General features: G+C 43.6%; 1 protein-coding gene across 2 annotated transcripts in view; it reads right to left on the reverse strand.

Annotated features, from left to right (window-relative positions):
- Positions 1-2,972: 2,972 nt before the first annotated feature.
- The window catches only part of LOC138582299 (ATP-dependent 6-phosphofructokinase, muscle type), a 903,222-nt gene continuing 882,478 nt past the window's right edge, over positions 2,973-23,716 (reverse strand). For both annotated transcript variants that reach the window (XM_069653451.1, XM_069653452.1), the window contains one exon: positions 2,973-3,387. In XM_069653451.1, the coding sequence (XP_069509552.1) occupies positions 3,240-3,387 (148 nt within the window). In that variant the 3' untranslated portion in view covers positions 2,973-3,239. The remainder of the gene's footprint in view (positions 3,388-23,716) is intronic.

Here is a 23,716-nt window from a genome sequence, read left to right on the forward strand (position 1 = left end):
TCACCCCATATATATGTGGGGGGAGGTCCCCTCCCTCCCCCTACATCAATTTTTTACTATATACCCATCCTCCCACCCTCCCACATGTATATGGGGTGTAAAGGGGGTAGAAATAAAATAAAGTCAATATTTTCGGTGGTTGCAGTAATCGAGTGATACTGACTGAACATATGTCAGTATTATGTGAGTAATATGACAGAAAACATGTCCATGCTATGAAAGAAACAGGGGGAAAAAGCATGATAGTATTATAGGGAAATATGAAGAAAATATGAAGAAAGTGTGTTAATATTGAGGCAGTAATGTGAAATAAATCATGCCAGTATTATGGAAGTAATATTAACCAACATATGTCAGTATTATGGAAGTAATATTAGTCAAAGGATGTGCGCACTGTGGCGTTAATGGAAAAGAACCAATAATAAGATGGTAATATGAAGCAAAGCTTATGAGTGCTTGGCCGGTAATAGGAAAAAGCAAGCCAGGCGCATTGGAGAGAATTTGAAAGAACGCATATTAATAGTGTGGCAGCATTGTATTGTTTTGTATTGTTTTGTATTGTATTGGGTTATTTATAGAGCGCTCTTTCCTCATTTGTATGGCCTCAATGCACTGTGTGGTAGGCACGTCCTCGGTGACCGTAGTCAGTGTGCTGGAGGTTCTAAGGGTTTTAGATTTGCAGATGCGTGTGTGCATTTTCGCCGATCTGGGACTTAGGTGGCTGGCTAGGCTCAACTAAGCAGACTAAGGGGTCAGGCACGTGGGTGGGCGCTGTTGGTGGACTGCGATAGAGTGCTATTGTTGAAGAGTCGATTTGTGGCCAACTATACCGGATTTCTTTTGTTGGTAGTCACTGTATGCTAGTGGCAGAGGTGTCGAGGTATGTCAGGTGTTTCAGTGTAACCGGCTATGTGCGCTGCTAGACCGGATGAGCATAGCCGTAGCTGCATTCTACGTGCATGGATGTTTGGCCGTGCCTGCGGCCTGAGTCCACAGACGTGGTGTCCGTATACATACCATAGGCTTCGATGTTGTCCGGTTGCAGCGATCTTTGTCCAGTGTTTCAATGGATGGCAGATATGAACACATTCACATTTGAGACTCCTAGATAGTCGGAGGGAGGCCTATGTTTCACAGAATGGAGGTTCTAAGCATAATCACATTTGAGACTCCTAGATAGTGGGAGAGAGGCCTATGTTTCAATGGATGGCAGACATAAACACATTCACCTTTGAGACTCCTAGATAGTGGGAGGGAGGCCTATGTTTCACAAAAGCCATATATGAACACACTCGCAATTGTGACTCCTAGACAGTGGGAGAGAGGCCTATGTTTCACAAATGGCATATATGAACACACTCGCAATTGTGACTCCTAGATAGTGGGAGGGAGGCCTATGTTTCACAAAATGGAAGTTCCAAGTACACCTAGATTTGAGGAGACTCCTAGATAGTGGGAGAGAGGCCTGTGTTTCACAAAATGGAAGTTCTGAGCACAATCATATTTGAGACTCCTAAATAGTGGCAGTGAGGTCTATGTTTCACAAATTAAAGTTCAAAGTATACCTAGATTTGAGACTCCTAGATAGTGGGAGAGAGGCCTATGTTTCAATGGATGGCAGACATAAACTATGTCTGGTGAGATGGAGGTCATTATGGTGGGAGAGAAGCCATTAAGAAAGAAAGCGTGCCATTAGTTACGCAGGGATACTGACAAACTTGTGTTAAAATCATGGTCAGTGTAGTATTTTTGAAACAAAGCCTGTATAAGGCGATAACACAAAAGAAACAATGTCAGTGGGCCACATTACAACTCAGGCGTTAAGGGTTAACGCCGTCGTTAACCCTTAACGCCTGACTCCAATTTTAACGGCCGCTTTTAGCAGCCGTTAAAATCCATGGCGCTAAACCGCCTTGGTGCTAATTACGGCACCGTAATTTACGGTGCCGTAATTAGCGCCTTCCCCACTCCCATTATGCCCTATGGGGCAAAAATGGGAATGGGGAAGGGTAAATGGGAAATGGGGATTTACCGCCCCACTCACCTTGGAATGGGGCGGTAAATCTGCCATCCACCATGGTGTAAACTTAGTTTACACCATGGTGGTAAAGTTGGTGTACTTACCGCCTTGGTCGTAATGACCCCCAGTAATGTGGAGTTAAATTAGAAAAACATAAGTGGCATGGACGGAAGCATGTTAGTGACATGGTAATGATGAGAAACAAATCCTGATGACAGTGGTAGGATGGCAGTATGAAAAAGGCTTGCCATTGGTAGAATAATCACGTAACATGGATCAGCACGTGTCAGCCTAATTTACATAGGTTTCTTCAGATCAACAGATGGAGCAACTTTGCTCAATGAGCACAGGCTGTGCCACAAGGGCCTCTTGCAAGAGCGGGCAATGGGGGCTATGCTAGCATAGGAGCTCTTGCTCAGGACATGTAAATGAATCAACAAAATGAACAACTATACATTATTATCCTGTTAGGGATGTGGCTTGTTTGGCAGGTCAACATTGCACACAGAGAGTACATGCAGTGGTCGAGGAGCAGTCGAATACACGAACCATGAAAGTAAAGGAATGTAATCTTCATATGTTGGTAAATGTGCTGAACATGTTTTTCTTTTTCTGCTTACTGCATCAGTTCTTTGAACATCCCGAGTCTCTGATACAATTTTGACCCACATGGCATCTGTGTAGCAATTCCCATTCGCAGAAACCTGTGCACATGGGCCACAGTGCACGCGAACCTCTTCCAAACTTCTGTCAGCAGTGCCGAAAGGGCTATCGGACGAGTCACTCTTAACAAATATCCTTAAAGCAGACCAGGGAGCACCAGTAATATTGTCGAGGCTAACTTCACAGGATGGAAATGGCTGCGAGTTGCAGTTTTAAAGAAAACAAAATGGCGGTTGCGAGTCCAGGCAAAAAGCAAGAGCTAAGGAGAATGAAACTATGCACACAATAAAACGGTTTTGCACGCTTTAATTCCAATTTAACAAACATTTTCCCCATGATAACAATGGTCATTCTTTTACCATAACCCTATATTTTATGAAAATGTACCTTAAATAAATTATTCTAGACAAAATATTATATTATTTTAACGGATCATTTTAATGTAATGCAGCCCATCATTTAAACAATGCCGTCCTTTGTGTTTGAAGTACAAGCAATGGGAGTGTGTTGCCATTTACGGTGGGACTGCACTCCCGAGACCTTCGTCTCCAGTGTTTTAGATATGCGATTCGACCGAAGCTCTTTTCTGTGTGATGTGCTCTATCTGCGCCTTCTCTGAGGTATCCAAGCTGATATCGTACTTTGCCAGAATCTTCAAAATAGATTGAAGTTTAAGCCACCATTGTTCTTTGGGCAGACGGTGCCTGGTAAAACAAAACAGAAAAAAATAAGCAGATATTCCTTTTTTTACACCTCAGAAACTAAGCAAACTCAGGTTTTATTAAACAATAAACAAGGGCGCCGAATGCTTAATAGAGAGAGAGCGAAGATGGGGCCGTGCTAGGCCCACCCTGTAGAAATATTACACATTCCTTTTCAGGTGCAGGGTACAGTCCAATACCCTCTGGCGCTTTTTGATTTAAGGGTAAATTGCACGGACCGAACCAAGCCCATTAAAGTTACATAAGAAAATAAAAAGTGTAATTGTAGCACACACGCTCACCCCACAGAGGTATCTTGGCACTATAGATGGATAATGTTGTTTTTAACGTGTGTATCAGTAGCCCGCTCCACGCAATTTTAATGTTTTTTGTTACAAGTGTAAAAAGGCATGTGCATCCATGTGTTCCCATGTAACTGTGCCTTTTTACACCCCTAACAAAAAACAAGAGGTAATGCTGGCTGCTGTCGAGGAAAAGGATCACTCATGACTCCGATGGATTGGTAAACGCTTTATTAGTAGAAGGCAATGAAAGCACAAACCCAACAGCAACACGAGACACAAAGTTCTGAGTGTCCCTTCCCTCCGAGCCCCCCCCCCCCGACCCCCCGGCCTTTATACCCACCAGGGCTCATGCTTTCCAATGTAAGGGGTGAGCCGAACAGGTCAAGGTTGCACAATACATCCATCCTGCTAGCAAAGAACAAAGCCTCATTATATCAGCCTTTGACACCAGCTGCGCTCTTTCATATATGCCAGTGTTATCAGTGAGGTTACCCTATCGTAACTCAGTTAGTCAAGGTGCATACATTCCTTAAAGATTACCATTCACTTTGAGGCAAGCAAGATTTTAGCGATGTGATGCCTTCTGCTCCCGTGCCGCTTTTCTTACGAAAGCGAGAGCCTAGATCCTGCTTGCATATGCCAAAAGGGAAGCACGTCAGAAGCGAGAGATGAGAAAGTTAGCATTCCAAGAAGCTAGGCGAGGCTTTCATTGCAAAGGCATGCGCAGTACATCCTATAGTCTCTACCTCGCATAAGCAAGAAACATTGTTTAACCATGGCAGGTTACAGGGCCTAGTCGCTATAATACTGCAGTGCCAGGCACGGGGAGTACAGAACATTTTAATTTCCCAATTTTCATCCACACCGCTGTGTGCATGTATGGTGGCTCGTATTATAAGGAATCCCTCTGGTTTTCGATGTGTAAAATGCAGGTGGAATCCATAGGAATCGGCTGCTGCTGGAGGTTGCTAGCACTCAGTGCGGCTTGACGCAATCTTGGTCCCATTCTTAGTGCCTTTCCCCCAACAGTTCAGCAGTGCGTTGAAGTGTGTTGTAGCACGACCTAGGCAGCCCGGCACAGTGTATTGTGAATGCTGTGTATGCTAAAACGAAATTAGATCTGGGAGACCCGAGATATCCGCACAGTGTTTTGAATATAGTGTGTTTATGGTACCGAGGGTCCAGCGCATGTACTGGGAGTGCAGCGAAGCAGAGGTACGCCTGCAACCTATTGGCAAGCTAAAGACAACGTACGGATCCGACGAGTGAGGGCCAAAGGTGAGCACCAGTGACTTGCTGTACGGCGGCGCGTGCTTCTGCATCCCACTGTGGTTGACTGGAATAGGGTGGATTTCTGGTCCTCTCCGGGCTCGTGAATAGCAATTTGCTTGGAGGCTTGGACAAAGTGGGGAAAAAAGTGGATTGAGGCTTTACAGCATGTAGTACTACCCTGCTCTACATATGCTACAAACCAAACATTAATTTTACAGCGGCTGTCTGTGAATAATTGTATTTATGCGGGTAGTGACTGGGGGCTAAAGCCTTTCAACCAACTGCATTGCAGCCTCCCCTTCCATACTCCTAAAACTGCCTACCGGCCAACAATTTCTGTAGGCTTTCTTATGACTGAAGAATTAATGGCCTAGAATATGGAATATAGCAATAAATCTTCCTGACAAAAATCAGTGGGGTAATTAAGTGCCGTGATGTGGCGAACTTTGATTTCAATATCACAGGAGTCATACTAACGCACCCCTAATATAAAGAGCCTGGATTTTCTTTGACTTAACCAAGCATTGGCACTAATATTCATAATAGCAGGCACCTCATTATTAAGCCACAGATAATTTGCCAGCTGTTGGTGACAAATATTCAGTAAGAAGCAGTGTGAGAGTGTAACGGCACACAAAACATTAAAGAAAAAACGAATGAATAAGAATAAAGAGAGTACATTTCAAAATAAAATCCCAGGAATCTGACGATGGCAACAAATTGGATTCCATCTATAAAGGGAAGATTACAGCATATTTTAAAGTTCAAGAACAAACAGAAATTAATAGCAATGAAATTGAAGAGGAATCTGTGGAAAAAGACTCATGTGCTCAAACCCATGCAGATGAGTCAGGACAAGATAATATTGTTAATAACTCTCTATTAAACCTCTGCATTGCCTCCAAAAGGTAAATAGTTATATACTGAATATAGAAATACCAAATGCAAGGGAGGGCTGCTCCACGGGAATAATAGAAATAATGCCATCTACTTTGGAGAAGCTCTCCAGGTCACCTGACATAGTGACGATTGCTGAAAGTGTGTATGCATCTTCTTTTGCATTAAATACATCATACACCTCAACAGGATGAACCGCAAATAGAGCCAGAAATGCACATGGTCCTTAAAACTCTCCTTGTCCTTTGTAATAACATCAATAAGGATCAACAGACGATCAAACAAGGGTTGATATGCCTGGTTGATACAGTATTAAGAGCCAGTCTTAGCAACAATAATATGGTGGAAACTTCAAAAAAGGAGACAATGAAAACTGGAGAGATAAGAGATCAGCAATTTCCAATAAGAATACCGGCGATATCATCGCCTGCCAGGAATAGTTATGAGGAGTTATCATCAAAAGAGGAAGATGATGAGAAATCCGTGACAGAAGAAGAAAGAAAAAAGGACATTTTAGCCATGGGTAACGTAAAAGAAATATTGAAAAAATGAGTAGAGACTTCAAAAATGGTAACGAGAAGACAACTAAATAAATTAAGAACAAAACTAAGCTTCAACAATAGGAAACAAGGAGATACAATACTAACATCAAGAAACAAATGTTTAGAACCGGAGGTTGTGTTGGTCAAGAGTAAACAACTAAATGGGATACAACAACAAAAATCGTTGGATAACTGGATAAGGAAAAAGCAAACAGAAACTATGGTACCAACATAAATAAATAGGCAAAGACAGAGCAATACGCAAGATAGAATGTCTAAAGAGAAATTAAAGCAACAGGAAATGAGAGGGATTGGCAAAGAAAATTAAAATCTTAGATCTTTATGCAGATAGAAATAGTTATGTTTCTGCAGAGAAGTTCTGTTTTAGAGATATTGCACTACTGTGTGAAACCTAGCATGATTAATTCAAAAGACATAACAGTGGTGGAACTGCCAGAATCAGCTTATTAACTGGGCACTGGTCGAGTTGGTATCACCAATTATAGTGGAATTGATCATTGCTCACTCCCAAGAATTGAATGATGTGCGCCATTTGATTGAAAGAAAACAAGAGTATCCGACAACGACTGAATACGAAGGGCATGGAACTATTGACACAGAAGATACTGACTGCAATATATAATAAAGATGGTCATGAGTATTATGAAGACCACACAGAGGGAAATTACTTTGATGAGGTGGCCTGACAAAAAGGAAAATTAAATAACCCTTTGAGAATCATGGAACACAAGAGGTTTCAGTTCCTTTACAAAAGGGTTTAGAGGTCAAGCATATTTAACAGCAGGAAACATTTTCTTTCTTCAGGAAACTTGGATGCTTAACTCATACCAGTTGGATGGTTATCAAATACTGCAAAGAAAGGCTAAACGAAATCAGTCAGGGAGACCATTTGAAAGCTTACTCATAGGAGCTATAAATGACATCAAGATAAATGAATATGTGTTATATACCCATAGTGATAATATTCTTGCTGCAGTTGCCTCACCTAATCTCGAAGGTTGAGCAAAACAAGTCCTAATAATTAATCTGTATAGCCCTCTGAATAACATAAAGAAAGAACACATAATAACCATCTTGACAGCATAGATAAATGGCTTTATAGCAATACTAAAAGACATATCCTTATGGTGGTTGACCTAAACCATCAATACACCCCCGGTTAAGGAAAAAGATATGGAAAATGGTATAAGAGAAAGATAAATAATAGGCATAACATTTACGCAACTAAGATTGGAAATTAAGAAACAAATGATCTAGAGGAGGATTGGTTAGCCTCATTTGCGTCATTGGACATACTACAGCTGTGAATCATTTCAGAAACAAAGAGCCACTTCCCATGTACGTAGACGAGTGGAAACAATAGTTCTTGTATAGATCATGTGCTAATTATCAAAAATGGGTTTAATTTAGTCCTAGAATTCAGTCTCCAGAAGACAGACCTGAGAGACCATGTGGTACTTGATTTCATGCTTAGAATTGATAAGGACTCTAATCAGGAGAATATTAGGAAGAATATTGAAATTAACTGTACCGGGAACCATAGTCTGTGGTCAGACAAGACTGTTATATCTTCAAATGGGAGAAGACTCTCTGACTTTGTTATTAATAACTCTGCTGATTTTAGTAATATTAATCAATATGAAGAATGGCTAGAGGAAGCCCTGTATTTGACACTGATAGCTCAAAGAAAAAGAGTGTATGAAGGAAATGAGATAGACAGAATAAATGACATGCTTGTAGTAAACAAAACAAAACCTGCTAAAAAAAAGAGATTTAAGAAAAAAAATAGACAAAAAAAGCAGAAGTATTACATTGAATAAGATTATTAGACCAAAGACCCAGTATTAAAACTGGTTCAGGGCCCATAAGGGATCAACTGCTACTATACATTGGCTGATGATGTTTGGGGTGTTGGGTAATGGAGACCCAAAATAGTTTTGGGCAATTATTAAATGTTTCTCCCAACCTCACACCTATAATCAAGAGGTAAACACCATATCAGAGGACACTTGGAGAAATTATATTGAGAAATATTTCTGGGTAGATACACAAAAGTTAGATTTTGGTGTGAATCTTGAGGGTTTGGAAGAAAAAGACTTTGCTGATATTTCATCTGATGATATCATAGAAGCCATATTCAGGATCAAAGCATCCAGAGCACCGGGCCCTTATAAATTGGAGACATGGACCCACTGTCCTAGGATGACATGATCAAGCCAAACTAGATGCTGTCCTCAATCCCAACAGCAAGAGTCACATGCTCTACTTGAATGAGACAAATTGGGAGAAAACAGTGGAGCAAAACAAGTAACTGTCCAGCAACAGACTGGGTTGTTTATAATATTATGTGCACAAAATAAGACTACAGCATGAACTCCCCGTTGGAAAACAGAGTCCGTCCAGCAGCACCCACAACAAAACATGCACTCAAGGATCTCCTACAGAAATAAAAAGATGACAAGATCATAGGAGCCATATAAGCTTCGGAGTGGTTAAGCCCAATAATACTCATTAAAAAATGTAGTACAAACAAGATTTGCCTCTTTGTTGACCTGAGAAGTCTAATAAAAACAGACAATTGACCCTGACTGAGAATATTGCAATCAATGCTGATGTTGAAGTACGTATTTTCTCATAAGAGACGCCTACCACCAGATAAGACTACAACGACTAAAAGCCACACATATCATTCATCTCTCCATTTGGTACATACCGATATACGACAATGCCTTTTGGACTCTAGTCAGCGTTTCCGTCTTTCAAGGAATGATGGATTCCCTATTTATAGACATACCAAACGCAGCATGCTTGCAGGATCATAGCCTTATATATGAAGAAACATGTTTGGACCACAACACCAACCTGGGAATAGTACTACAAAAGTAGCAGGCAGCTGACAGACTGCACAGAGAAAAATGCGTATTGCAAGCATAAGCAGTGGCATCCTTAGGCTACATGGTGTCAGCTGAGGGCATACAACCCAAACAGGACCTTTTCAAAGCCATATTAGTTGCTCAAGCACCATCCCTGTGTCTCAAAACATTCAACTCCAAGCTGGCAACGTGCATCACCATCAACGCGAGTGCCTACGGGTTGGGAGCCACCATCAGAAAGAAAAAACACACTTTCCTCAGAAAAGCAAAATCATTCTGTTATTGAAAAGTTGATCTAGGCCTTCCTATTGGCCACTGAACATTTCCATGCATGCACATTTAGGGGCACAAATTCAGCCGTTTAACAGACCACAAACCATAGGTTCACATGTTAAGCCCCTGTGGAATCAAATTGTCCACCATGTGTTTAGCAGCAAAACTCCAGTAATACACGTTCTCCGTACAGCATCTACTGGGGTGGGAGAATAATCAAGCTGACTTGGCAAGAAAGATAAAGGAAATATGATCATTATACAAGCGAAATGTCTTGTGGCCACATTGGCAGACATATGTATCAAAAGCGTTCCTGTGATCAAGAAGGGTGAATGGAAATAATTAATCCCATCAGATATCACCCTGCAGACAGCAAGACATTGCATACACCATACATGGCATATGGAGAGCGTCCTTTCTGTCATTTCTGCAAATTTCTCCAGAACTCTGAATATCCCTAGATGTCCTATGTAAGGGAGACAAAACAATCCCTCCATCAGACATGAGAGTCATGATAATAGAAAAAGAGCATCAAGGGCACCTAGGTAGAACCCTCAGCAACAGACACAATAGTGAAGCATACTGTTGGCTGCAGATGGACACAATGAGACGTCAACAATGATGTAGAACGCTGGCATGACTGTAGAGACAGTGATAAAAGGCTCATGCACCTCTATTAAATGTTGTAATTCCTGACAAATCATGAGAGAAATTAGGTATAGATTTCACAGGCCCATTGAAGAACATGATTCATGACCACCAGTACGGTGTAGTAAATGTGTATTACTCATCAAAATGGCCCAGGCTTCATTTCGTCCCTAACATCACCGCATGCAGAGTGATCAAGTCACAGGCGGTCCAGAATAATGGCGTCCAGTTATCTTCTGATGAAATCAAAAACTTCCTGGAAAAGAACAACACTGTCCAAAGCAAGGGCAAACTTCTTTATCAAAAGAAGCTCCAACTAGCAATGGCCTCTGTGAAAAACCTGAAGGGGGCTCACCCGCTAGTCCCTAGGGATCTGTCATCTAGGTGGCCAGGACACAGTCATCACGATTGGAACCAGTTCTTCCGGGTGGACCTGTCCGGCCCGGCTCCAGCAGGGGGGCCTAGGTGCCAGGCCCCCCCAGAGCCAGCCTCTGGCCCCCCCTAGAAAGAAGGCCATGTCAGTGGTGTTACACAACACTGGTAACTAAGGGAGTGGGGGGTGGATGTCACTGTAAACATTCAGCAGCAACCTCAGAGACATCATTCTGAGAGGCTGAATTGCAGGAGGCCTGGCCAGGATTTGTTTTCTTGCGCTAGACAATGATCTATGCCCCACAGCCATAAAAGTACAAATGCCCAGGGAGATGGAGCACCATTCACACCTCTAATGAGGTAGCACACTTATTCAAGCAGGCTGCCTACAACTATTTTCGCAAACCTAAAATCATAATTTTGGTTTCTGTAATTTAATGTATGTTTATTTTTTGTTGGAATAGTGTTTTTCCACATCATGCTTAATAAAATGGTTAACTTTATAAAACAATAAATGACAGGTAAAGTTGCTTGAACACAGATTTCTGCAGAAGGTGCGTCAACTGACTGGGGGCCCTCACAAATTACATTTAAAGTATATATTCTGCTGCATTAACTACTTGAGTACGAGTGAAAGGATAAGGTTGGTAGTAACACAAATCTAATTCTGGAGGGGAGAGTGTAGTAAAATCAAAAAGTGATAGCTGCAAGGCTTTGAATTAAACATTACCACTACCGTTGCTCTGCACAACATTCCATGCCACAATTTGTGTAGTATGTCTGTGCGATTAGAGAAGGGGACAAGCCATTAGCAAATTACTTTTGGTGTAGGCACCAAAAGGTGCAGTTCAATCTCAATTGCTAGGTCGTGTTCCATTTGCACTGGAACACAAGCAACCTTATGAATTTTTAGGCCCTGTGGTCTAGCAGTTTGGGAAGGGCTTCTGACATTAGTGACAGGGCCAAGGCTGATATGCAAACAATGATATGGAAGGCTGGCCAGAGCAATGACAGTGGTTCTAATTGATTCAGAAACGTTTTACCTATTAGGTACAACCAGAACGCATACTGTGGAACACAGATAGAATGGCAATAAAATTTGAGACGAAACACACATCCTATGGGCTAGCCATGGCTATGTCAATGCCTCACCACCAAAACCTAACCTTTCTAGAACTCTTTGAGCAAGCTCTATGACAAAGTAACACCAAACGTGTTGCTGTATAGGGCCTGCCAGTGTTATATCTAAACATTCTTTTGAGTGTTTAATTACTTAATTGACTCTGTAAATAAGCTCCTGGTGTAGTACAATTTTATTAATGTGTGCCTTCAGCCAGTTGATTTTATAAGCAATATATTTGTCAATGCCTCTGTGACTTGCACTGAAGTCCTGTCTTAAAAACGCAATCACAAAGCCAGCAGTTTTGGCTTCCGTATAGGTATTAGCAGACATTTCCCAGGAAATACCATCATATGCCCAGTTACTGTCACATCTTACAGCTGTTCCCATTTTATGGCCAGGTGGGACCCTTATGGCAGGGCCTGGCAAATGCCTATACATGCCCAGTCAAAAGCCCAAGTTGTTGGCTTTGCCAATGCATGTTGGCTTACGTTTGTCTCCCTAAGTGAACGTGTATAAGCCCAGATGTGGGTGGCTTGCTTGCTATGCAGAGGGAATCAAGCTGCACCTCACTGAGCTGGTCCAACAAGGCCCAACTGAAAATGATAAGGCTAGGTTGGCAAGTATTGACCAGTTTCAGATCGTCTCATGCATACTTACCAGTGGGGCTTTGACCTAAATAGAATGTATCTTTGTTTCGAAGCCTAGTCTACTCTGCCAGAACGTTTCATGATTCAAACTGATAAGTACTGACTTGATAGCCTCATTCTGTTTGAGTAACCTTACAGAGTTTGCATGCAAACAGAATATGTCATGTGTGTTGTGGGATTTGTCTGGAAAGTATGATGTAATTCCTGGGTGCTGGGTGGTTAGGCAGTGCCGGAATGAAACATGAACACCCGTAAAATAACAAAAAAGAAGAGCATTTTCTATAATGTTGCAGGCAAAATATAAAAGGTGCACATCTTTTATAACTAAAAAGCAGTATTTAAATATTTTCTAAAGAGTGCAATCAGAGGTGAATTTAACATTTGGACAATGGACAAATGCCAATGCACCCCCTGCTCTACTCTCTCCCCTCAAATACAAACAGCCAGGGGTGATCAGGCCCTACCAGTCAGATCCTATCTTTTTAACGTGTCTCAGAGGCAGATTATTTACAACATTACTTGATTAGAGATTAGAAAAGGTAAAAAGGCAGTGACTAATTCTATATAGGGTTTTAAGAAGCTATTTAAGTGTGATTGTTGGGTGATTAGTAAGTAAGGGGATACAGAAGAAGCGGTGTGAAACAATAACCTTGTCATGCATTTAATTTCACTTTGTGTCTGTATGAGATTGTTTTTGTAATTTCTATGCTGGAGCTTGTAGGCTTCCATTCCGGATGGGGAAATAAAGCTACGGTCTGGTTTGTGTCTATTTGACCTAAACATTTCACCTAATCACATTTGATCGAATTTATTTGACATTTTTTGGGTCTAAAATGCGGGGGGAGACCCCAGCAACCCCCAGCCCACTTCCCCTCAACCTAATCTATACCTTTGCCCACTGCCATATATATTTAATTAAATTTGACCGAAAAAAGGTCAAAGAAATTCAATCAAATGTCTTAGGTCAAATATGTTTGGGTCAATTATGCTAATACCACAGTCATGGGGGATCATTTTCCAGGTCAAGCGCAGTGGAAGAAGTGGTGCTAAATGCATGTATCTCCACTTGTTATGAGCTGCAGGACTTTGTATGATTTGACAGGTGAAGTTGGAGAGCAGATCAGACTTAACAAGTTCCACCTGCCAAATCTGATTGGTATTCCACCAGCATGTATTTTTACGTTGGCGATAAACCAATAGATTCCTATAGTACTTGCCTGTCTTTTACACCTGGAAAAGGGCGGCAGAGTCTAAAGCATGGGTGCACAACATACGGCCTGCGGGCCAGTTGCGGCCCGCCATGCTGTTTTTTCCGGCCCGCGAGGCACAAAGACTTTCCTAATGGAGGGCGGCCCACAAGCAGCATCAGCTGCCCTCCATTAGGAAAGTCTTTGTTGTCTTCCGGGCCGGACAAAAACACTGGCCGTCATTGGCTTAGCACACACGCATCACGTCACTCCTACGAGCCATGTAGTGCGTGTGTGCTGCACCAATGGAGTGCCAGCACTACGGCTGGCGTGGCCAGTAAGGCTTGATGCCAGAAGGCATTTCAGCCTTGCTGGCCACGCCAGCCATAGTACGATTCCGCTTACCTCGCCAGCGAACCAGCTTACCTGCCTTCCAGCACGTCTCTGGTAAGTGGTCTGTGTGTTTGTGTTTGTGCGTCGGGTCTGTTCTGCTGTATGTTTGTGTTGTGTATGTTGATCTGAGGGGGGTGGGGGGCGTGTCGGATGTGTATGAATGTTTGTTTTTGAGTGTTTGTGTTGTGTATGTTGAGATGGGGGGTGAGGGGGTGTGTCGGATGTGTATGAATGTTTGTTTTTGAGTGTTTGTGTTGTGTATGTTGAGATGGGGGGCGTGTCGGAGGTGTATGAATGTTTGTTTTTGAGTGTTTGTGTTGTGTATGTTGAGATGGGGTGAGGGGGTGTGTCGGATGTGTATGAATGTTTGTTTTTGAGTGTTTCTGTTGTGTATGTTGAGATGGGGGGTGGGGGGCGTGTCGGATGTGTATGAATGTTTGTTTTTGAGTGTTTGTGTTGTGTATGTTGAGATGGTGAGTATGGGGGGGTGTCGGATGTGCATGAATGTTTGTTTTTGAATGTTCATGTTGTGTATGTTGTGATGCATGTATGGGTGCATGCTTGAGAGTGTGTGTGCTGAGTTGGGGGGTGGGGGGTTCGGGTCTGTATGGGTGCATGTTTGAAAGTGTGTGTGCTGAGTTGGGGGGTGGGGGATTCTGGTCTGTATGGGTGCATGTTTGAGAGTGTGCTGATTTGGGGGGGGTTCGGGTCTGTATGGGTGCATGTTTGAGAGTGTGTGTGCTGAGTTCTGGGGTGGGGGGTTCGTGTCTGTATGGGTGCATGGCGTATGCTTGAGAGTGTGCTGAGTTGAGGGTGGGGGGTTCGGGTCTGTATGGGTGCATGTTTGAGAGTGTGTGTGCTGAGTTGGGGGGTGGGGGGGTTCGGGTCTGAATGGGTTCATGGTGTATGCTTGAGAGTGTGTGCTGAGTTGGGGGGGTGGGGGATTCGGGTCTGTATGGGTGCATGTTTGGGAGTGTGTGTGCTGAGTTGGGGGGTGGGGGGTTCGGGTCTGTATGGGTGCATGTTTGAGAGTGTGTGTGCTGAGTTGGGGGGTGGGGGGTTCGGGTCTGTATGGGTGCATGGTGTATGCTTGAGAGTGTGTGCTGAGTTGGGGGTGGGGGGTTCGGGTCTGTATGGGTGCATGTTTGAGAGTGTGTGTGCTGAGCTGGGGGGTGGGGGTTCGGGTCTGAATGGGTTCATGGTGTATGCTTGAGAGTGTGTGCTTAGTTGGGGGGGTGGGGGGTTCGGGTCTGTATGGTTGCATGTTTGAGAGTGTATGCGCTGAGTTGGGGGGTGGGGGGTTCGGGTCTGTATGGGTGCATGTTTGAAAGTGTGTGTGCTGAGTTGGGGGGTGGGGGGTTCGGGTCTGTATGGGTGCATGTCTGAGAGTGTGCTGATTTGGGGGGTGGGGGGTTCGGGTCTGTATGGGTGCATGTTTGAGAATGTGTGCTGAGTTGGGGGGTGGGGGGTTCGGGACTGTATGGGTGCATGGTGTATGCTTGAGAGTGTGTGCTGAGTTGGCGGTGGGGGGTTCGGGTCTGTATGGGTGCATGTTTGAGAGTGTGTGTGCTGAGTTGGGGGGTGGGGGGTTCGGGTCTGAATGGGTTCATGGTGTATGCTTGAGAGTGTGTGCTGAGTTGGGGGGGGTGGGAGGTTCGGGTCTGTATGGGTGCATGTTTGAGACTGTGTCTGCTGAGTTGGGGCGTGGGGGGTTCGGGTCTGTATGGGTGCATGTTTGAGAGTGTGCTGAGTTGGGGGGGTGGGGGTTTCGGGTTTGTATGGGTGCATGTTTGAGAGTGTGTGTGCTGAGTTGGGGGGTGTGGGGTTCGGGTCTGTATGGGTGCATGTTTGAGAGTGTGCTGAGTTGGGATGTGGGGGTTTCGGGACTGTATGGGTGCATGTTTGAGAGTGTGCTGATTTGGGGGGTTTGGGTCTGTATGGGTGCATGTTTGAGAGTGTGTGTGCTGAGTTGGGGCGTGGGGGGTTCGGGTCTGTATGGGTGCATGTTTGAGAGTGTGCTGATTTGGGGGGGTTCCGGTCTGTATGGGTGCATGCTTGAGTGTGTTTGGGGCATAGTGTTTGGTTGGGGGTGAGGGGGCCATGGGGCATAGTGTTTGATTGGGGGTGAGGAGGCCATGGGGCATAGTGTTTGGTTGGGGGTGAGGGCCAGGGGGCATAGTGTTGCACTCCAAGAGTGAACTCAATTATAAAGCTAAAACAGGCACAGTTAGGAGATGTACATCCTTTGCTTTTTTGAGGAAACCTGACTCAACGAAGGCCATACTCCTCTTGGGCAACCCAAACAGCAAACTATAGCAGTCCAAAATAACAGAATGTCCAATCAAGGGTCAATAAAATATATATAATTTAATTAAACAGACGATATACAATAACTAAATCGAAATAAATGATAACAATGGAAAATGTGTAGTACAAAATGTAAGTTTGAAATGCAATAAAAATCGTTACCCCTCAAAAACATATTCTTTTCCATGTGTTTAATACAAATTGGGGGTTGAAAAAGTCTCCTGACATGTCCCGCCTACTGCCCCGCCCACTTTTACTTTTCGGCCCACTATAGCCCTCATGTAAGGTACTTTCGGCCCTGTGTCAAAATCAGTTGTGCACCCCTGGTCTAAAGGAATACATTGTGGATGGCTCCCACAATCGTTAATTGTGGAAGTCATTTACACTTTTCCAGACACGTAGTGTAAAGTAAGGAGCAAAGGCATTTTTTGCCTGTGTTTTACTCTTTACTTTTCCGGTACTTGGTGGAAACAATTTCAATTAATGATTGGCCCCTTTTGCAAAAAAGTGCAAACAGGAGAATTCCGATCTGTGGAATTTAGGATCCAAAACAAAATGCCCCCCTTAATCTTTTCATCAACATGTTTCTACAATGATGAATACATTGTCAGGTTGGTTTATCATGTGACTTGTGCATTTTTTTAAAAGTAATCTGTATACAATTTACTATTATTTTAGGTATTCAAAGCCAAACTTTAATACATATTTGTACCAACTTGAGCTCAATAGACATGTGGTGAAGTATCTAAATTTCAGGCTAGGCTCAAATTATGGCTTTACCACTTGACCAATGTGTGTGATCCTGGGCATATTTGTTTTATTTCACTTTGCCTTTCCTGTTAAAATTAGGTGCCCCTAGAAGTGATTCACTCCGCATTATAAGCTATTCCAAAAAGCCTCACTCATGGTTTAATAGATGGGCAGCGCAGGGATTATGACACACACACATCTATCATTTATTGAACACAATTGTGTCGGCAATAACAAATGAAAGTAAACAAATCAAAGAAAATGTCATCATGGACAATTGCATATTGTAACCGGTATGTAAACAGTATGTACAGACAATGATGTACAGGGGCATGCCCCACCAGGAGCGATACCAGGAGGCCGCAAACCCTGCAACCAGCACTGTCCGCATCCTGATGCAGGCCTTAGAGCCCTAGAACTCCCCGCACTCTCAACTCAATTACAATGTGCTGCAAAAATATAACAAAAAATAAAATGTTGTGTTTGCAATGTAATTTTGGACATGAACCATTGATGGGAGACATTCAGAACGGCACTACTCTAGGGGTTCAGTTGGAAAGGAGAGGGGAGGAGGTTGCGGAATGGGTGGGTGAAGGGAGGATTGTATACATGTGTATGTTATTGGAGGATATGTTGCTGTGCTCTAAATATTGTTAAGATCAACAAAACTACCTGTAGTGATTGGAAATGGCATGTTCTGTTCTTGAAATTTTATTTATTCATTTATTTGTATAGCGCTAAATCCCACAGGCATCAGAGGGCATTCCAATGAGACAGGACCTAAACAGACATAAAACGAGACAAACAGAAAACACAATAAATGTCAGTTCTGAGGGCTAGATTTTGTGGGCTGGTCAGGTGCTTAGTTAAATAGCAGGGCCTTTAGTTTCTTTCTGAATTGTATGTAGTTAGGTTCCAATTTCAGTGTTGCGGGTAGTTTTTTCCATTTAAGGATGCTTCTGCCCGGAAAGGCCTTGCCAAGACCGTTCTGTTTTTTAGCTGGAGTAGCTTGGAGGAGGCCTTTATTAGATGATCTTAGGTTTCTAGTTGGTTCATGCCAGTTGAATTTTTTCTTTAGATAAGCTGGGGCTTTGCCATATAGGCCTCGATGCACCATGGTGAGGGACTTGAATGTGATTCTCTCCTCAACTGCCAGCCAGTGCAGATCTATCCTGTCGCTCGTAATGTGCTCCCTTCTTGATTTTCCGGTGATGGCCCTGATGGCAATGTTTTGTATCACTTGACATTGCTTCAGGCATTTGCTACTTGCTCCTAGGAGCAGGGAATTGCCATAGTCAAGTCTGGAGAGTATTGTGGCTCTGGCTATGGTGGCGCTATTTTTCTGATTGAGTAGGGGTCTGATTTTTTAAAGTAGTTTTTAGTAGTACTGGCAGTTTCTTTTCAAATAGTTTGTATGGGCCTCAGTTCCTAGTGAGGCCCGCAAGTAAACTCCCAGTGTCTTCACTTTTTCTGATATTGGTATTTGGGTGTTTTTGATACTGAAGGCGGAATATGATGGATTGAGTTTTTTTCTGGCGTGTGCTGATCCAAAAATCATAAGTTCTGTTTTGGTACCATTAAGGTACATCCAGTTTTCTTTCATCCAGCCTTCGATGATATTATATATGGATGTCAATTTTTCACTATCTTGTTTGTAACTGCCACTTAGCTCGAAAACCAATTGGGTATCGTCGGCGAAATTAGTGAAGAATATGCCTAGTTGTGTCAGCATAGTACAAAGGCAACACATATATAGGTTGAACAACAGGGGCGAGAAACTGGCTCACTGTGCAACTCCACAGTCTACTGGTTTGGTTTTGGAGGCCTGGTTTCCCCAGACTACCCTAGATTGTCTGTCTTGTAAGAATGATGATATCCACTCTGTTGCTTCTTGGGAGCAGTTTCCTGAGATTTCTAAGGCCTCTCTGAGCTTCTTGTGATCAAGCAGATCGAAGGCTGCCGAGAGGTCTAACAAAATCAGGAGGCCTGATTTGCTCCTGTCCAATATGCCCAACATCTCGGTCTGCAGATCTAGCAGTGCCGATTCAGTGCTGTGGGCTGTTCTGAAACCCGATTGTTGGGGGTGCAGAAGGTTGTTTGTGTCCTCACAGTTCTGGAGTTGTTCAGTGGCAACCTTATCCAATATTTTCAACATAAAGTTGCAGTTGGTTATTGGTCTAAGGTTTGCAGGGTCCTGTTGGTCTAGTTCTGGTTTTTTGGGTAATGGTGTAACTGTGACTGTTTTGATGAGAGTACAGTCTGATCCCTAAATGACGCATTTACCATTCTTCTAAAGAAGGTGAGAGAATATATCAATGTTTTCAAGTATGAGCTTTGGTGGTAACACATATTCTGTACATGAGGTGCATCTTGTGTTGGAGAGTGTTTTCTTCATTTCATCGAGTGTTATTGGTGTGAATTGAAATTTAGGAATAGTGGGTTCAGGCTTGATTATACTTGGTGTCTCTGGAGTAAGAGGGCTATTGTTCTGGCAGTTTGTAATTGCTTATCTGGCCTTCATGATTTTGTTGTGGAAGGCCGTTTGAACTTTCTCACAATCTAGTTCAGTTGGTTGGAATGGCGGGGTGAGTGCTTTAGGTTTATCAGTCGCTTTAAGGATTTGAAAGAGTTTGCCTGTAGAGTTGGATGCCTTGCTTATTATAAGTTAATTGTAATGATTTTTCTTGATTTCTACGAGTTTGGTTTTGTATCTACAGTCAGCGTTTTTCCAGTTTGTTTTATTTATTTCTGAGGGGTCTTTTAACCATTTCCTTTCTAAGTTTTGTTTCTCTTTCTTTAGTTCAATGGCTTGCCGAATTGAACCATTTTTGGTGGTTTGAGTTGGCCCTGACTTGTTTATTTTTTAAAGGGGCGTGGAGGTCTAGCATGCCTTTTAGGTGTTGGTTGTAAGCTAGTATGACTTTTTCACATGGGTCATTGTCAGTAGTGTTTGACATGATTTCATTTACTCCTTCTGATAGCATAATGCTGGTAATTTTTTTTCAAGTTCCTATCGAGTACAGTTTTCTAGTGGGTTGATTATTTTAGCTCTTTCTTGTTTTAGAGTGAGTAGGGCTTCAATTTTATAATGATCTGTCCAGATAAATTAAAAGAAGTTTGAAAAACAGATCTTCATTCCTTGCTTCAGTATTCTGGATGGGGGCTCTATCTTTACCAACAAGATGGGGGACCACAAGCATCTCCTCCGGGGACTGTTGGGAGTAGCCACAGTGCTCAGGAAGGTATTGTTGGGCGGACACCATCTGAGATGGTACAAACACTGCAGGCCTCACTGCTCAGCCCTCTCATAGGAGGAGGTGGCATCACCCTCAATTCTCCCAAGTCAGGCCAGGAAAGGCATGCTGGGTACTGGTGTGAATAGGTGGGGGGGGGTGATGAATGGGAAACCAGCTGAAGGAAGGTGACTGGACAGTGAAAGGTGAAGGAGGATCAGATATAACAGAAAGGGGAGAGCAGCTGAGAAGGGAAGATAGGTAGATTGATGTTGCAACACTATTTTCTCGCTTCTCTTTTGCTATGTACTGTTTTTTATAGAGGGGTGCAAATGTATTTTTGCAGATCTGGGAAGACATTTTTTGCTGGATCACGGATCTGGGAAACCAGGATTAACGCCAGCACTTTGTTTAGGGTACTCCTAGACCCACACCCAATGGAATGTGGGCCCCCCTGATCACAACTCTGGCCCACCCAGATGAAAATTCCTGGAGCCGGACCTGGGACCAGTGCAGGAGGATCACCTGGATGAGGGGTCTTCGGGGAGTGAAAGTGGGACCCTGAAGGGTGAGACACGGTTTCCCCTTCTCTGTAACACGTTTTCCCCATCCTACAAGGTAGGATACCTAGGAGCCAAACCCCCTCTCCTTTCCTGAACACTTTCTCATGGAAAGTTCATTGTGAGCGACAGCGGAATAACACCAGAGCCATATACCTGACATGTCGCAACACCATGGTTAGGCAAGGTCAGGCAATCACAGATCATTACACACACCTGACTCCCATCACACTTCCCCACATGGATAAAAGGCAGAGCACGAAAGCACACTCTGAGCGAGGAAAACCACACGAGGAAGCAGCAGTTCCAAGATAGCAGTTTAACACAAGAAGAAATGCAGCGAGACCAGAGAGGGTTGCAAGGAGGAAAGTACCCTTGACCTCTAGAAACCGTTACTTTCACAAGCCTTGGAAAGTGAGACCCCTAAGACCAGGAAATGAAGCTGAACAAACCTATGCTGTGCGTCAAAGGGGTGCTCCTGTGTCGATAACCCAGGCCGGGAGGAGCAAGTGCTGCTGTGGTACTGTCCTTGGCCCCTGAAAGAAAGCCACGTCAGTAAAAGCAGCACAGCCGGTGAGTCAGAAAAACTGATACGAAATCAACTTGTGTTTTAACCTGGGTTGCAAGCAGCAACATTGTATGAAGAAATCCACAAAGGACGCGAACAAGTGGGAACTAAACGAGTGAATAATCTTTGAAAAAGCCATAAGATACCTTGTACAGAGTGGTCTGGCGCCACGTGGGTGCTCATTCGAAGGTCTCTCTTAGGTATCCAACTGAATGGCAACTGCATTGTAAAAAAGGAACTTTGTATCAAAGTGGTCCTGCGACAGGTCAAGCTAATCCCTGTGCACATTCAAAAGTCTTCGATAAGCATAAAGTGAACTGCAATTGGTCCGAGCCCAGCTGAGGGAGACTAATTGAATGTGAAGAAGGGATCTGAGCCCGGCTGAGGGGGATCCTGGGTGAACTGAGTCACCAGAGAAGGAATATTTTTGGAACCTCAAAATAAAGGGATCTGAGCCCAGAAGAGGGGGGTCCACTGTAATAGAAAAGGGATCTGAGCCCGTCTGAGGGGGATCCACAGAGAGACACCCAAATCACATAATTATATGAAGAAAATAACTTTCTAATATTTGTTTTGTACATCAGGCCCGCTGAATCAAGAGACTTTGATGAGAAAAGAGACTTGGGCACAGAAGGCCCTGATGCTGGAATTTGAACTGTATCCTCATGTCGAAGAAGCCAGAGTGTGTGCTTGGCTCGAGTGAACCGCCTTGCCCCGTGCTAAAAACATGGGGAAGGGAGGTCAACTGTCCGCAACAGCTTGACTTATCATTTTGTGAAAACTTCTTTCTTTTTCATGAACATTCCCCCACACTATTTGTAAATTAGCAGTAAGGATTGGCAATCGTTTTGTTTAGTATAGCCCATTTATTTTGACAACACTCCACTAGGACTGCATTATTATTATTTGATGGTCGTAGCTTGCTCCCATCTGTAGATTTAGGTTTAGATAGGCTTTTTTCACCCCCTTGTGAAAGTTCAATAAACACCCTTGAACTGTGGTCATTTATGTCTGTCTTTCTTCGATAACATGGATTCCTTACACCTCTCACCAAGATCCCTCCACCACAGTGATGGAGGCCATCACAACCCTCAGGATCCCCCAACACCATCACAGGAGTGTCACCATTTCAACTTATGCAAGAGCGCAGGGCTTATTCTACATTGATACCGTCTTGGCTCCCCGACATAAGAGAACAATGTGAATTCTCTGTTGATGACATGCTGTGAAGAGTGAAGAAGAGACACAGCAAACACGAGTTGTTTCAGCTGCGCAAAACGCTCCATGCTGCAGAAAATAAAGAAGGAGATTGGGATCAACTCAGGCTAAATCGCAATGACGATGCCACTCTCTCCAAGTTCAGTTCTCCCAAGCAGTTGCTCAAAAGAGAACACACCTATGTGTCCCTGGTGACAGCCATGTGTGGAAATTGGAAAGGGTAGCCCTCTTCCACAGAGAAACCTACAAATATATCGAAGCTCACCCTTTGAGCAGTAGGAGCCCACATGGACAGGGAATCCCCTGTTCATCACGAGAATTTTGAGAACCCCAAGAGAAAACTTCCAGGCCCAGTACCAACCTCAACATGTCTTATGCCGTTGGAGAACAATCACCGTTTCAGTCTCAAGAGAGCGAGCGTGTGCAGGACAACAAATGCTCCCTAACAGCTGAAGGCGAAAGTATCTCTGACTACAGCAACGCCAGGCCAAGGAAAGAACGAAGAGGACCTTGCAAGGCGCTGTGGTATTGTGATTTTGACATGAAAGCTGCAAGAGTGGAGCTTTGCTGAGAAAAGGAAGTATGTGCACCGGATCCACGGAATCCAGCCGACAAAGTATGACGTGAGGAGCAGGATCCGTGCTCCAGGCAATGCGAATGCGTAAGCCAGAAGGCAAACAGTACAAGGGACTAGGGACTGCTCCTGGACATTGATCCCTGCACTTGTTCTTGTGCATATGATAACAGTGTGCTATCCAGATACCTACCTCAAGTATGTCATTGCTCTCTTATACTCCAACTTCACATTTATCCCCTAAGAAAGTTCTCAAAAGGTTTATTACAAATATGGTTAGCACATTCCAAGGGCCAGAGATGCAGGTAAAATAGCTCAGCGTTTTAAATGATCAACTCAGACATCTGTCTTCAGCCTGCAGGTAAATGTCTTGCAGGGCAATGGTTTGAATCCAGGCGTGGCTGACTCAGCCCTTCATCCTTTTCTCGGTTCATAAATTGGGTACGATGAAAACTGGATAAATATGAACACTTAAAAGCGTGTGGAATCGGGCATCAAGCAATGAAGAGCTGGCTCACGGGGCGATCAAGTGGTGCAGTGGCACGGGACGCTGCAGCTCACAGAATTGC

This window comes from Ambystoma mexicanum, chromosome 3q (genome assembly GCF_040938575.1).
Source record: "Ambystoma mexicanum isolate Mex_15411 chromosome 3q, UKY_AmexF1_1, whole genome shotgun sequence".
Lineage (NCBI taxonomy): Eukaryota > Metazoa > Chordata > Amphibia > Caudata > Ambystomatidae > Ambystoma > Ambystoma mexicanum.